This window comes from Ambystoma mexicanum, chromosome 2q (assembly GCF_040938575.1).
Source record: "Ambystoma mexicanum isolate Mex_15411 chromosome 2q, UKY_AmexF1_1, whole genome shotgun sequence".
Taxonomy (NCBI): domain Eukaryota; kingdom Metazoa; phylum Chordata; class Amphibia; order Caudata; family Ambystomatidae; genus Ambystoma; species Ambystoma mexicanum.
In genome coordinates, this window is record NC_090924.1 from 192,844,657 (window position 1) to 192,859,006 (window position 14,350).

General features: G+C 45.1%; 1 protein-coding gene across 2 annotated transcripts in view; it reads right to left on the reverse strand.

Moving 5' to 3' along the window:
- The window catches only part of LOC138569274 (multidrug resistance-associated protein 1-like), a 1,459,677-nt gene that overhangs the window by 960,757 nt on the left and 484,570 nt on the right, over window positions 1-14,350 (reverse strand). For both annotated transcript variants that reach the window (XM_069647112.1, XM_069647111.1), the window contains exon 9: window positions 12,101-12,278. In XM_069647112.1, coding sequence (XP_069503213.1) covers window positions 12,101-12,278 — 178 coding nt within the window. The remainder of the gene's footprint in view (window positions 1-12,100; window positions 12,279-14,350) is intronic.

The following is a 14,350-nucleotide window of genomic DNA, read 5'->3' on the forward strand; positions in this document are numbered from 1 at the left end:
ACACGGAATGTTGGAGAACAAAGAGGTGTGCCTAATAAATATGTACGCCCCTAACCACGACGCGACAGACTTCTTCAGAACAATTACACCTCGGCTTGCTCCGTAAAGGGAGGCGTCCTTTATCTGGGCAGGAGACTTCAACTGCACAACATTGAACCCGCTGTTGGATAGATCTGACACTAAGCAAAGAAAGCCAGCGCCACCAGCTAGGACCCTGCAGAAGATTCTGGACCAGCTGGAACTGGAAGACATCTGGAGGGAGGTACACGCAGACACCATGGGATACACACACTACAGCGCTCCAAACAAACATATACCCGAATAGACTATTTACTCACAGGCAGGGAGACTCTGGGGGAATTCACGGGCATACACATCAAAGCACGAACGCTATCCGACCATGCCCCGCTGGTAGCAACATGGGCATACACATACAGGGGGCCCCCATACCCACATGGTGACTGAGGGCAGAGGTATTAATGGACAGGGATTTCCAAGAGCATATCCGAGACACGATAGACGACTATTTCGACCACAATGTGGGGAGCGTGGACAGCACAGGGACGATCTGGGAAGCCTTCAAAGTGGTGGTCAGGGGTGCGGCGATAGGAAAGGCAGGAGGACTCAGGGGAAGCATTCTGGCAGAGCTGGGGGAAATAGAAAGGGAGACAGAACATGTAGAGACACAGGCGGGCATGAACGGGGAAGAACCGGGGTAACTCACTACTCTGAGGTTGCAGTGCATTGCCATTTAGGAGAAATTGGGGAGACTGGACTATGGGAAGTATATACAGAGGCTACACACAGAAAGGGAAAAGTCCAGCAGGCTTGTAGCCTGGCTAACCAGGCAGGAGAGCAGACAGGACCCAATAAATGCAATTAAAAATGAGAAGGGGAGAAAGATCCTCACGGCCTTCTTGGCGAGAAGACTCCAGTGGGTGATACAGCGGAAGGAGTATCTCGGAGAATCTGAGACTGCTCCACCATGTAATTTACAGTACAGCACACAGGCCCATACAATGTGCAGTTGCTTCCGTAGATGCAACAAAGGCATTTGATTCAGTGCATTGGGACTGGTTGTATGCCACGATGGAGAAGATGGGCCTACTGTTCATGAGATGGGTGCGATTGATATACAAGGAACCGATGGCTAGGGTCAAGACAAGCAATACATACTCAGTGGCATGGCAATTACATAGAGGCCCAAGGCAGGGGTGCCCACTGTTCCCGATGATGTATATCCTGGCAGCTGAACCCATGGATGCATACCTGAGTCGAGAATACGGAGACGTAGGCATAGACATAGACGGGATAGGGCATGTGATATCGATGTACACGGATGACGTGTTATTATATGTGCGGGATCCCGAGGTGAATCTGCCATAAATATTGGAGGTGCTGGATAACTCTAGCAAGTTCACTGGTATTAAAGTAAACAAGAAGAAATTATGTCTATTCACATTAGCCGCCACCGCACAGCTGGAAGATGGGAATTTGCAAGGTATACCCATACCCGGGTGCAGGACTACATTCCGGTACTTGGGTATTAACATCCACCGTGACCCCTCCCAAGAGCACGAATATAACAACTCGTGCCAAGGCAGGTCTAGTTGCGTCCATGGGGTTCTGGAGCAAACTGCCCTTGTCGGTAATGGGGAGGGCGGCGCTATTGAAAATGGTGGCACTACCACGACTCCTGCACTGCTTTGGGAACGTCCCATATGATATACCTGGGTGCTTCTTCAGGGAGCTGGAGAAGTTATGTTGGGGTTTCCTGTGGCAGGACAAGCGGCACAGGTTATCTCTGAATACATTACAGAGGCTGTACGATCAGGGAGGGCTGCGAGTACAGAACTTTGTGCTGTATTTCCTAGCGTGCCAACTGCAATATGTGGTGAAATGGATGTCTGACGAACCCACGCTAGAGAAAACACTACTGCAGCCCACGTTACGAGGATGTCATTTGAGAGACCTCCTCTAGGCCCCCAAGAGGGGACAAAAGAGGAGTTGCTGCCTGGTGACACTGGGCATACGGATCTGGCACAGGGCTTGCAAGGTCATTGGCATATCGGACCCGGGATCTCCGCTGATACCGATAGTGGCGGTTCTGGGGAGTAGGGAGAGTGAACAGACCATGATAATATTGAGATGGGAGATATGTGGTGTGGCTACTGTGGGGGATTTAAGGGGCGAGGGGAGGTGGAAAACGTTTGAGGAGTTGCGAGATGGGTCTGGGATGCAGGCAGGACAGTTATTATTGCACGACATGGTCCTGGGGTTGATACGTAGAAGATGGCTGAAGGCTACAGAGGGAGATATTGAAAATGAGGATATTGAGATGCTACTCACAATGGCAGACGGCAGACATGCGGTGTCAAGAATCTATGAGATCTTGTTGGGCTGCACAGTGCGAGCTGAATTAAACTGTGAGAGTAAATGGGAGAGGGAATTGGGGAGGACATTTGAGGAGACAGAATGGAGAGAAATAAAACGATATCATAAGAAAGTGTCCCGAAATGCTAGGCTGCAGCTGAAACAACTGTATATAGTGCAAAGGGCATACCTCACACCTGCTATTGTCTCCACATTGAAGAGTGCTGGGAGGTAAGTAGGCCCTCAATGTAAGAGGGAGGAGGCAGGGCTCATACACATGTTTTGGGGATGTCCGATCATACAAGGGTTCTGGGAGAAAGTGGCAGCAAAGGCAGCCCAGGGTGGAATTGAACTAGATATTAAAACACTGGAAGCTTGCATGCTAGTGCAACATAAAAGAAACAAGAAAGTTAAGCCGCGGAATAAGCTACGGGACCTGATGTACATCATAACCAAACGTAGCATAGCTATGGGGTGGAAGGGTACGAGAGAACCAAGTGTTGGTAGATGGTGGAAAGAACTAGAAAAGTGGTGCACAGTGGAACAGGGGTGTGGGAAAAGGCGCTTAGAACGCAAAATGTGGAAGCTGGGATGGGTATACAGAGGTGGATAGCCCTGACGGTAACACCGTTTGCAGATATAGGAGAGAATGGAAGTACACAACAAGTGGAGGATGCAGATGCAATAATTGTGATCGAATAAAGGAACGCGAAGGCTGTGGGTATAGGGGATGGGGTGGGGGCAGGAAGTGGAGGGACATCTGAAATGAGGGGCATTGTAATTGAGCCTGTTGCTCGGTATGGTGTTATTGTTATGATATGAAAAACTCAGTAAAATTCTTTAAAAAAAAAAAAGAAAAGATGAGAAGAGGACAGAAGTGAGGACCCAGGAAGGTATTAATAAGGTATTTTCACGATTCTATGAAGGGATTACTCTCGAACCAGGAGGCAGAGGCTGGGGATATAGCCGATGCCCAGGCGGAGATTAATCTTCCCAACACAGTAGAGGAACTGACAGCTGTAGTAGCCGATCTCCCAACAGGCAAGTCCCCAGGACCCGACGGGTTACCCGGGGAATTTTACAAGAAATACAAAGGAGGCATACGAGAGAGGACAGCTACAGCACAGCATGTCGGAATCAGTCATAATACCTATATAAAAACCAGGGAAACCACCTCTCGAGTGCGGCTCCTACAGACCGAACTCCCTGATAAATCAGGACTACAAAATCCTGACAGCAACCTTAGACAGTCGACTTAAACGAGTCATACCTACGTTGGTGGACCCAGATCAAACGGGCTATGTACCGGCGAGGAACACAACGTGGAATCTGCGTAGACTCCACAATGTAGTAGAATACCAATCAGAGACAGGGGGAATGCACAATGGTGTCCAGTCATAATTTCGAAAACATAATTTCGAAAGTCAAAAAAGTCGAATCAAAAATGTCGAAAAAAAAAATGTCGAATTGTTTTTTTTTTCGATATTTTTTTTTGGGCTCTAGTTTCTGTGAAAAAAATAGGTAAAAATAAAAAAAGGGGGGTTTGGGGGGAACCCCCCCATTTCGAAAAAAAACCTCATTAAAAAAAATTCGACATTTTTTTTTCGACGTTTTTTTTTCGACTTTTTGACTTTCGAATATTTTGTATTCGAAATTATGTCTATGAACCATGCACAATGACATCACTGGACGCTGTAAAAGCCTTTGATTCCGTAAATTCGAACTGACTGCTGAGCGCGCTCGCCCACTTTGGGATTCCTTCGCTGGATAAGGCTCATATATAGAGATCCCAGGGCGAGGGTGAAGACATGCAGACACATCTCGGAGGGTTGGAAAATTTGCAGGGGCACAAATCAGGGAGGTCCACTGTCCCCAATGTTATATATACTGGCCCTGGAACCATTTGAGCCTTCCTCAGGGCGGAGTACAAGAAAGATGGAATAGAAATAGACAGGGTTGTACACCCAATTTCGATATACGCTGATGACATGCTCCTCTATGTCGAGAACCTGCGGGTACATTTACCGGACCTGCTAGAAGCCAAGGGCGCATTCGCTAGACTGTCGGGACTCTCTATTCTTAGAGCGAAGTCCTTGCTGTTCCCCCTGGCGAATATGAGACGAGCTACCCCAGACCAGCTGCCCAACCTAGGCCTCACATGGACGCCAGACACCTTTCGCTATTTAGGGGTGGACATACATCACAACACCATAGAGACGCATAAGGCTAACACACAGGTGGCCCTAGACAAAATAGAGAAAGTAATGAAGTTCTGGAAGACACTCCCACTAGGGAGGATAGGGAGAGCGGCCCTGCTGAAAATGACGGTACTGCCCCGCCTGCTATACTACCTCACTAACATTCCACACAACATACCCAGGTCCTTTTTCTTTTTTCCAACATTATTTTTATTACTTTTGGCATAACAAGTCATGCAGATTCTTTGAGTGTTACCTACTTTGCAAACTTGTTAAAACATTTAATGGAAGAAAACAGCTCTTTATATAGCTATGTCTTAACAACTCATGCATTTTCTTCAAAAACAGAATTGTTAATTACAACTGAGGAGGGGGGAAAGGGAATGGGGGACAAGGAGCTGTGTGCACACTAGGAACAGAAGACTGTCTGTTTAAGCAAAGGAATAGTTTTAAGGGTTCGATGTGACTCTATGGCTGGGTTTGGGATGGGTTCTTCGACGCAGGCCCTTCAAGGTTGGGGAGCCTAGACTGGTTGGTTTGTGGCGGCTCAGGGGTATGGAGGAACCCAGTCGCACTTCTGTTCTTTTCAGTCCTGGGTTTCCATCCAGCGCAGGGCTGGGGGCTGTCTCGTCACCACAGGGAATTGCTGCACATAGTACAGAAAGGGGGCCCATATGCGTTCGAATTTGTGTTTATTGCCTAATCTGATGGCTGTGACTTTCTCGACCCAGGTCCTTTTTTAAACAACTGAAAACAATGTCAAGGGAATTCCTGTGGAGCGGGGGGAGGAACAGAATAGCCCTAAACACATTACAAAGGGATTATGAATCGGGAGGGACCAGGCTGCTGGGTTTTGAAAGTTATTATCTGGCGGGACAACTCCAATTTGTGGTAAGGTGGCTGGGAGATGACACATCCATAGACTCACTGCTTTCTCAGCCGGCAATACGACAGTACTACCTGAGGGAGCTCTTATGAATAGACGAGTCCTTGACCAAACCACTTCCCAATATGGTCAAATTGGGCCTGATCCTATGGAGGAGGGCATGGAAAAATCAAGGGACATGAGACCCCTGCTCCAGGCAAATTCCCCTCGCGGGATTAGTCGGCGCCTGCACAGAGACTCTAGCAACATATCAAATACAGTGGGAAGATAAGGGAGTAGCCCAGATCGGGAACTTATGGTGAGATAGACATTGGGTGGACTTAAAGACCCTGATGGAAGAGCAGGACATACATAGAGGCCAATTTATACTGTACAACAACATGGTCCGGACAAACAGGAAGAGGTGGAGGACCTTACCCGAGGGGGAAGGCACCGAGGGGGGGCTGGAAGCGTGGTATGACGTGTCGGAAGGGGGAAATACAGTATCCAGACTCTATGAACAGCTCCTGTGCAGCAACAACGCGAGAGAACTGCAAACGCAAGCCAGATGGGAGGAGGAACTCCAGAAAACCTTCACAGATGAGGAATGGCGTAGTGCCCTCCGGTATGCAAAGAAAGTCTCCAGGAACGTGATATTCAGGCAAATGCAGCTCTATCTCATACACAGAGAATACCTCATGCCCAAGAAAATATCTACCATTGGAAGCAAGCAAACCCGAAGCTACCCGCGCTGCGCAGCGGAGAAGGCGGGTATGCTGCACATGTTCTAGTCCTGCCCAGTGATAGCAAAATTCTGGGACACTGTCAGAGATAGGGCGGCGGAAGGAGGAATCCAAATGCAGGCATGGTCGCCTGAGTCCAGTTTACTGGCCTTGTTCCCAAGAGGCGACAAACAGAGGACACACACAGCAAAAATTAAAGACTTAATGTGCATACTGGTGAAGCGCCGCATAGCAATGGCATGGAACTCTAGCACTGCGATGGGCAGATCTGTGGTGGGCAGATCTGAAGAAATGGACAATAGCCGAAACGTCAGTGTGGACCAGAGCGCTGCAAAGGGGAGAGGGTGAAAGCGAGGCCAAGATACTTGCATGGAACCCGCTTATACAATAACTGTTTGAAAGCAAAGAAGGGAATAGCACAAACGGTACCAGTGGGCCGGAGGAAGGCTGACATGCCGGCAGCAATGTGGGGGGAAGACCCTCAGTGAGGAAGAAAGCAAGCGGTGGAGGAGCAATACAGACAAGGCTAGACCCTGGGGACATAAACAAAAGTTGATAGCGAACATTGAGGACAGAGACGGAAGACGTCACGCAAGTGCGCCAAGATGATGGATAGCGAAGTGCGGAATCCAACATGAAGTGCCAATTGATGTGTGATGTTTGTTGTTGTTGTGTTGAAAAAACTAAAAATAGTTTTAAAAAAAGCGTGTTCATGAGTTTAAAGTGCCATAAAGTTATTTGAAGTTCAGCCCCTCAGCAGCCTTAAGAAGATTTAGGCTACTCTTAAGAATCATTAATTGCTAGTATTTGTGAACACTGCACCTGAACAGGAAATTCCCAAAGTAGATAGGATTTGCTGCATGTGCCGAGCTAAAGAGGAAACTGCTAGACATTTACTTACGGAATATCGGGAAAACGTTTCCTTGTATATGACTATGCTGTGGAATTTTGTTATGCTATGCTATGATGAGTTATTTATAACGTGCTTAATACCCAGAGATTTCTAAGCGCGGACCCGGGTATCAAACCTGTGGTGCTGCGTGTCGTCTTGCGTCCAAGGCGGGCACATTGCCCCTGAGCTATCCTCCCAAGACTTGTTGGCAAATAAGAGGGTATACAGAGTGAAGACTTTTGGTTACACTGTTTGAACACTGATGACAAATCAGTCCACATTGCACTATATTATATATGGTGTAAATTGAAGCCCAGTTTTTCTCTACAGACAGAACGAATTGAGTAGGTAATTATCACCTAAACTTTTAATGAGATAAATATTGTTCAGAGAATTAGGACTCTTATAAAATGAAATAGATTGTTTCTTTTAGGCTGAAAGGTCATTGTCAATGCTAATTATGTTTTATGAATTTAGCCATTAGGTGGCCGATTTTAGAAAAATGCTGAATTGTATCGATGAATGGATTGTATGAAATAGACTGAAGTAAAAAGCTCTTATGAGCTAAACACATTGTAAGTAAATAAAACAATAATGAAATACATATTTGAGCTTATGACCGGATGTAAAATGGTGTTACCCCAGCAACTGCTCTATAGAACTCAGGAGCAGAAACTGATCAATTGCTTATGCTTAGTGCAATGTAGAGAAGCCGGCTGAAGGAATGAAAGTGTGCTACAATTTGAAGACCACGAAAAAGGATTATGAGGTAGGTGACAAGGTTTACCTGTACAATTTCCAGAGAAACCAGACAATGGAGTGGAAATGTCTTCCACCTTGACGTGGTACTTTTGAAATTGTAGACAAAAAACACCTGTTTCCTATAAGATCTGCATCCCAAAAGGATGCAGTCTTTGGATGATTAGAGGCTAGGTCGTACGTTGCAAGTAAAATACTCAAATAAATAATAATTCAATTAACTCCCCTATAGCCAAAGGACACAGGGTGAATGGGTTAACATTCGAAATTAACAAACTCACTCCCAGTGTGAATAAAAACAATAGTTTATTAATGTAATCGGTTACACCTATTTTCTATTGCTAACCCCAAAAATTCCCAAAAGGGGAGGGGTGTCCTTGTAAAAACGTAATTTATAATTGTTCACCATTCCTCAGACAGGGCCTTTAAGCAGAGGGGTGCTGAATGAAACTGAATGTCTAAGGTAGAAAAGTGCTATGCTAAAAGAAATCAAGTGAAGTCCCTAATTGAAATATACACTATCTCCTGGGAATGAGCAAGTGACCCTAAAAAGAGGGAGATTTCGTATTGCTTCAGGGTGAAACAGGAAAAGGTTCCATGTGTGATAAACGTGCTGTTTTTCAATGTTTGATGTGCTTTCACATTGGTAGTTTCACATGTGTGCAGGGAGATTATAAATCAAGCACACTGCTAGGGAGAAAGTGTTTTACACAAATGAACAATGGCGCTTTGATTTAAATCCAACTTCAAAAAAGGATTAGTAAGTTCATGACTTGGTAATGTTCCACGGTATTGTTTAATTTTGACCTTCAGGGGTTTTGTGGAACAGGATGTTTGAACTGTTTATTTGGCCTGTGTTCCATGTACATGTGGCCCAAAAGTGAAATCCCAAAAACTGAGTTTTGTATTGAAGCTTTTCTTTGTGCCACAGAGAAGGTGGTGTGTGTAATAATTTGGTGCAAATATTCATTGGACATAATATTCAATAAATATATATTCTATCTGTACCCTGGCCTGGTTCTTGACTTATTGGTTGCACGGGAGAAGGGATTGACATGGCTGCATATAAGTCATAGACAGGGCTAGACTGAATCAGACTAATGATATATAACGGTAGTCTCTAAATATACTGTTACAGGGCCCGCCGCTGCAATACAATCTGCTTGTGCATTCGGGTACCAGAGTGAGATACACAGCTATGCCACGTCCGCTGCGCCATAGGCCATTCTGTCTGTCTCTGCTTTTAGAGGCCTCAATGTCAACAGCCTCGATTGGCCTCGAATCACTCACTCCGTCGTTTGCAAAGGCGTCCCAGTCTTCCAGTGGTCTTTGCACAACTTTTCACAACCATTTCACGTTTGTAGCATCTCAGGAATACTATCCGATCTCATTGTTCCGCTTCGGGCTCAGGCGGTTGACACAACAGGCTGCTATGTTGTGAGCGCCCCCTTGTGGTCTACATATGGTTACATTTGAGCAAAATGAGCAGTGGTGCAAGAGTGAACTTTGATGGATCATATACAGCCTTCCTCTATAGAACCACTATGCTCTGTTGGTTTGTGAAATGAGTACCAGCCTTCAAAATTCGCGTCTGTACCCAACTACTCTGTGTGGCCCCCAACATCAGTGGCAAGCAGTAACCTACCTCTGTATCACACCTTCCTCTCCTCTGCCTACAGAAAAAGAAGCCGCCCTCAACCACACCCTGCCCCCTATTATACGTCACCCATCTCTTCATCCTTTGAACCCTGAGAGTAGGGGGCAGCGGTCAACCCTCTTCCCCTGTTGACTCTGAATGTTCCTTCACCTCTTCCTTCAGTTGCACTTTGAGGGTGACTCAGCCTTTACTGAAGCCTGTACCATACTCTGCAGCCGTTGTGTTCTTGTTCACTCAATTAAACGTTTGGCAACAGTTCTAGTATGTACTTCGTTGTTGTACTGCATCAACGTATAGGGTCACTGGCACAGTTTAAAAGCTGAGGAGCTGAAAGGCATAGCATAATGGTTCAAGTAGTCAGCGGGGGTCCGGGGGCATACAGTCGATTCACATATTGGTCCCAGTGCCATTGCGCTAGACAACTACTGGTGGGGGGGTCTTCCTAATGTGGTTGTATCGTCCTTGCACAGGTATCTGGGGTGAAGAATTACCACTGAAACAATGGTATGCTCTCCAAGAGGTCTGTCTTTTTGATGGGCTTGTCCACACACGTAGATATCCCCTTACATTGTGCCCAGATCATGTCTAAAGTGTAGTCAGAGATACAGATTAAGAATAAGAATATTGGTTTTATATGCTACATATTCACTATCGTTTAAGGCTTGAGAATATTTATATGGCATCACAGCAAAACTCTGGATCTGCCTCCCAAAGTGAATCCACAAATCCAAGATCACTGACGGATGTTCCAAGCTGCCTATCGGGCCCCTCGCTAATCTTCCTCACTATCTCTGTCAACTCCAATGCTCAAACACAGGATATGCACACCATCTACTCAGCTCCCACACTGCTTGCTAAAAGATCCCTGCCACGCCATCAAACCTGAAACATAATATCACTACACATCTACAACCAACTAATATACCACACCCCAGCCAATGCATCTTAGCACTACGGGCATACAACGCTCCCTTCTGGAAGCAAAACGCCTCGGTGCCCTGTGCAAAGCCTGGGTACTTCCCGTCATCACAACCAAAAGGCGATCTTGCATCTTCCCTCTCCTCACCCTCTACTCTGTTTCACGCCCAGCAGAGTCTCTGGGGGCCCGGCAAATGAAGGGTTACAAGTAATAAATCCCACAACATTACATGTAATGAGAAATTAGTTAGTGTGTGACCTTTTTTCGAAAAAAAGAATGGTCATGTAAAAAAGTTTTAATTCTGTTACAACTGGTCATACTAAGCACACGAATAGCAAATTAATTTGTAATAAAAGGAGGATGTTCCAAGCTAATTTTGCATGCCAATTCATAAATGTGTGAATTGGAAAGAAACGAGATGGATTAAAGAAATTGGAGAATTGTATCTTGGGCATGGATATTAAAAATAAAGTTAATTCCACAAATGGGGTCCACGAGCTCTGAAGGTATATCTTCCTCTACAATGCAGGGATTACCTTTCCCAGATGGTCTATCAGCCGACACAAGTGCCTGGAGACCATGCAAATTGCAGCAGTGGTCAGTATGGATTCCACAAACATCACATAGCAACACAAATAAAGTTACCTGCTTGGCTTCCATTATAAAGGCAAGAGATTGCTTTGCTTCACACCTGGGGCACAAACACCACTGGCTATGAGCAGGAATGGTCTACATTCAAAGGACAAATGATATCTGACCAGCTCGCCCACCAAGCGAATGCCCGTTACCAAACAGAGCAAGATTAAATGAGACTTAGATGTCGGATTGATTTGGAAAACGCAGCATATATTGCCCATCGGCATATTTTACATTTTTTTTAAAAAGTGTGGAAAAAGCTATAGTAAATCACTGCAGGGATACTTTAAAAAGAAGACGAACATGGAGGCAATGTTATATAGTAAAGGACATTGTAAATGAATGTACTTTGCAATAAAAGTGACGTTTAGTTTTATTTAGATTTTGAAGCCATTAGACAAAAAAACTGATACCAGTGCCATGGTAAAGGTTTTGCACAGTTCCATGTGTTAATATCCCGGCAAAAATATCACCATACAAAAATACCACCATATTTTTGCAGCGATATTAAGGCATGGAACCTGTGGGGGACATCCCCGCACCCGTGCATTATTTTTAAAAGGAGTGGGGGACACCCCCTCAACCCCTACTCCCAAAAACCCCCAAAATGATCCCCGCAAAAATATTGCCTATGGCCATACCAGACGACCATATATACGGCAATATTTTTGGTGGGGATAATATGTAGTGATACCCTGTCCACGGCCCAGTAATAAATGAGGAAAATATTTTTTTGTTTCATTAAGCTAAGCTTCGTTAAAAAATTATCTTTAATGCCTATAACAATCTACCTTTTACATAGTAGAAAAACACCACGTGCACTGGCGAGTTGGAAGAAATCTAAGCAACACATAGGAGACTAACCATGACCTCCCAGACCTTAAGGGGCCATCTAGTCAATGATGTTGCATTAACCAGCCAGACATCAGCAAACTAAGGAACATTCTGTAATCCTTATTCTTTGCTATTTTTGACGGTGTAGGCATTGGTGAAGAGACCAGGAATCGATTATCTTGCCTAGAGAACAAGGAAACCATGATAAAAACCAATGGCCTTACCTTTCTGTAGACACTGCTAATGAGAGCAGATTTGATTCTCATCCCAGTGACATAGCAAATGTAATCATGTTGGTTACAAAATATAGACTGGGCGCATGGGCAGATAAAGAGTAGGGTGGCACACACATAGCCATGCCAGGAACGAGCAGATGGATCCTTCAAGATATCCAATAGCGTCCTAGTGGAGAAGACAAACAGTGGGAATCAGATTGGAAGACAGCAAATGACAGCATGTTTATCTAAATAACACTGCAGCAGCTTTCTGGACCTTTGGTGTCATGCAAAGCACCAACCTACATTTACCCCCTGGCCACTCACGACCATAAGGGATCTGTTACATTCGTTTTTTATTTATGTTTAAAAATGTGCAAGGCCCAAGCCTACAAGAATGAATTTTGGATGGCTGTAAATCATCAGTAAAAACATTATTTTTCATGCAAGAGGAAACAATAACTCACCTTCCCCTGTAGGCATCCTCTTATGCCCCCCATTCCCAAGAACATTCCAGATATGTAGTGTATTGTGCCTATCAAGTGCTTAAATGATGAAACTGCAAAAGACAACACAGAACCCCCAACAACCTAAGATTCCCCAAAATAAACTTCATTAGCCAAGTCCTCATCTCTCTATTAAAACCCAAATAGGAGGGATTGGTTTACACTAGGACAGATGGTGCATTCCAAAGCAATGAAGATGCAGGAACAAAACAGGTTGCTAAAGAAAAAGAAATACCTCCAGCTCTATGATTTCCATACTCCATAATCCCACCAGTCCACTCGCCAAATCTCAAGCAAATAAGGAAGGGGTTTCCAGCGGTGCCATATGTGTCAAGCAAACAAGCGTAAAAGGCATGAGGTCTGGCAAGGGCAGTCAGCGCAGTGCCAATGTGGGTATTACCTTATCATTTATCAGTTCTTCAAAACCAATTGTTGACTGTTGTTATTTGCCAAAAGAAGAATCGTGGTCTTGTCAGTGTTCATTTTTACAAAGTGAGCCTCGACCCACTTGTTCATCCTGTGAAGGCAATGCTTTAGATGATCTACTTGAGACACACACTACCCACAGGCACTGCTCAATATCTTCCACTTATCGATGGGCGGAGACACCCAAATCAGTGATCAGATCACTTAAAGGGTGCACCTACAGAGACAGAATGAACCCCTCTTGTCCTGAATTGTAGTATACTATTGATTGCATTTGATTTTTCCTTAAACGAAGATCCCTTGGTGTGTGCTTTGGCGTATAAGTTCTTTGCTTCAACCTGGCAGTTTTGGCTAGCCTGTAAGGCGCTGTACATGGCTATGTAAATGGCCTGTCAGAGTTGACTGGGTTGCTAACGAGGAGGCCTGGGTTGGAGGTGCACATCTACTTAGCCTGACCATTTCAGTCTTAACTCCAACTTCAGTTCTACTTCTTGCTACTGTTAGGGTCGTTTGACAGTGTTTTTCAGCTGTCATTCTGCTCCCCCCCAGGGACGTCATTTGGGGGTCGCAAGAGGTCTCCCTTGCTACCCAAAAAAAAAAAAGAAAAAATAATTGTTTTTGTTTTTAAATGCAAGATCCTGGGCTGTGGCCAGAGCCATGTGACTCCTTGCTTCTGGAGTGGCTGGCTGGCTTTCTTGTGCAAGACTCTTAACACTTTCAGCAGTAACCCTAAATAAGAAATAATGAGAATACCAGGTAATTTGTCTTTCTAGAATTCTATACAATAATTGCTAGAATCATTAAAGGTTTATTTCAGGCACACTTCAAGGGGCGAGTCACTGATTTAGTCTGTTCTTCAACACCTCTAACTCAGCCTTTTCATCCTTCCGAGGTCAATAAGGAACAAGTTACTTACCTGTAACTGTTGTTCTCCAGCATGGGTCTGGCATGGATTCACATGCTCATGAATATTCCCCGTCGTCAGGCTGGGAATCCTCGGTAAAGAAAAAACCAGTATCAGTTTCGTTTCTGATCTGTCTTTCGTAGTAATAACCAATCACTGGTCTCTGCGTCATACTGACCACAGCCAATGACTGCCCTCTACCTAAGCACCGCCTCTGGCAGCCATCTTCAGATTTGGAAGCACGTGAAGTGGCAGTATGACCAAGTGAAGAGCCGCAGAGGGGTAGGCGGGAGGGTTCGCATGTGAATCCATGCCAGACCCATGCTGGAGAACAACAGTTACAGGTAAGTAACTTGTTCCTTCTCCAGCATGGGGTCTGGCATGGATTCACATGCTCATGAATAAAGAATACATAGCAGTACA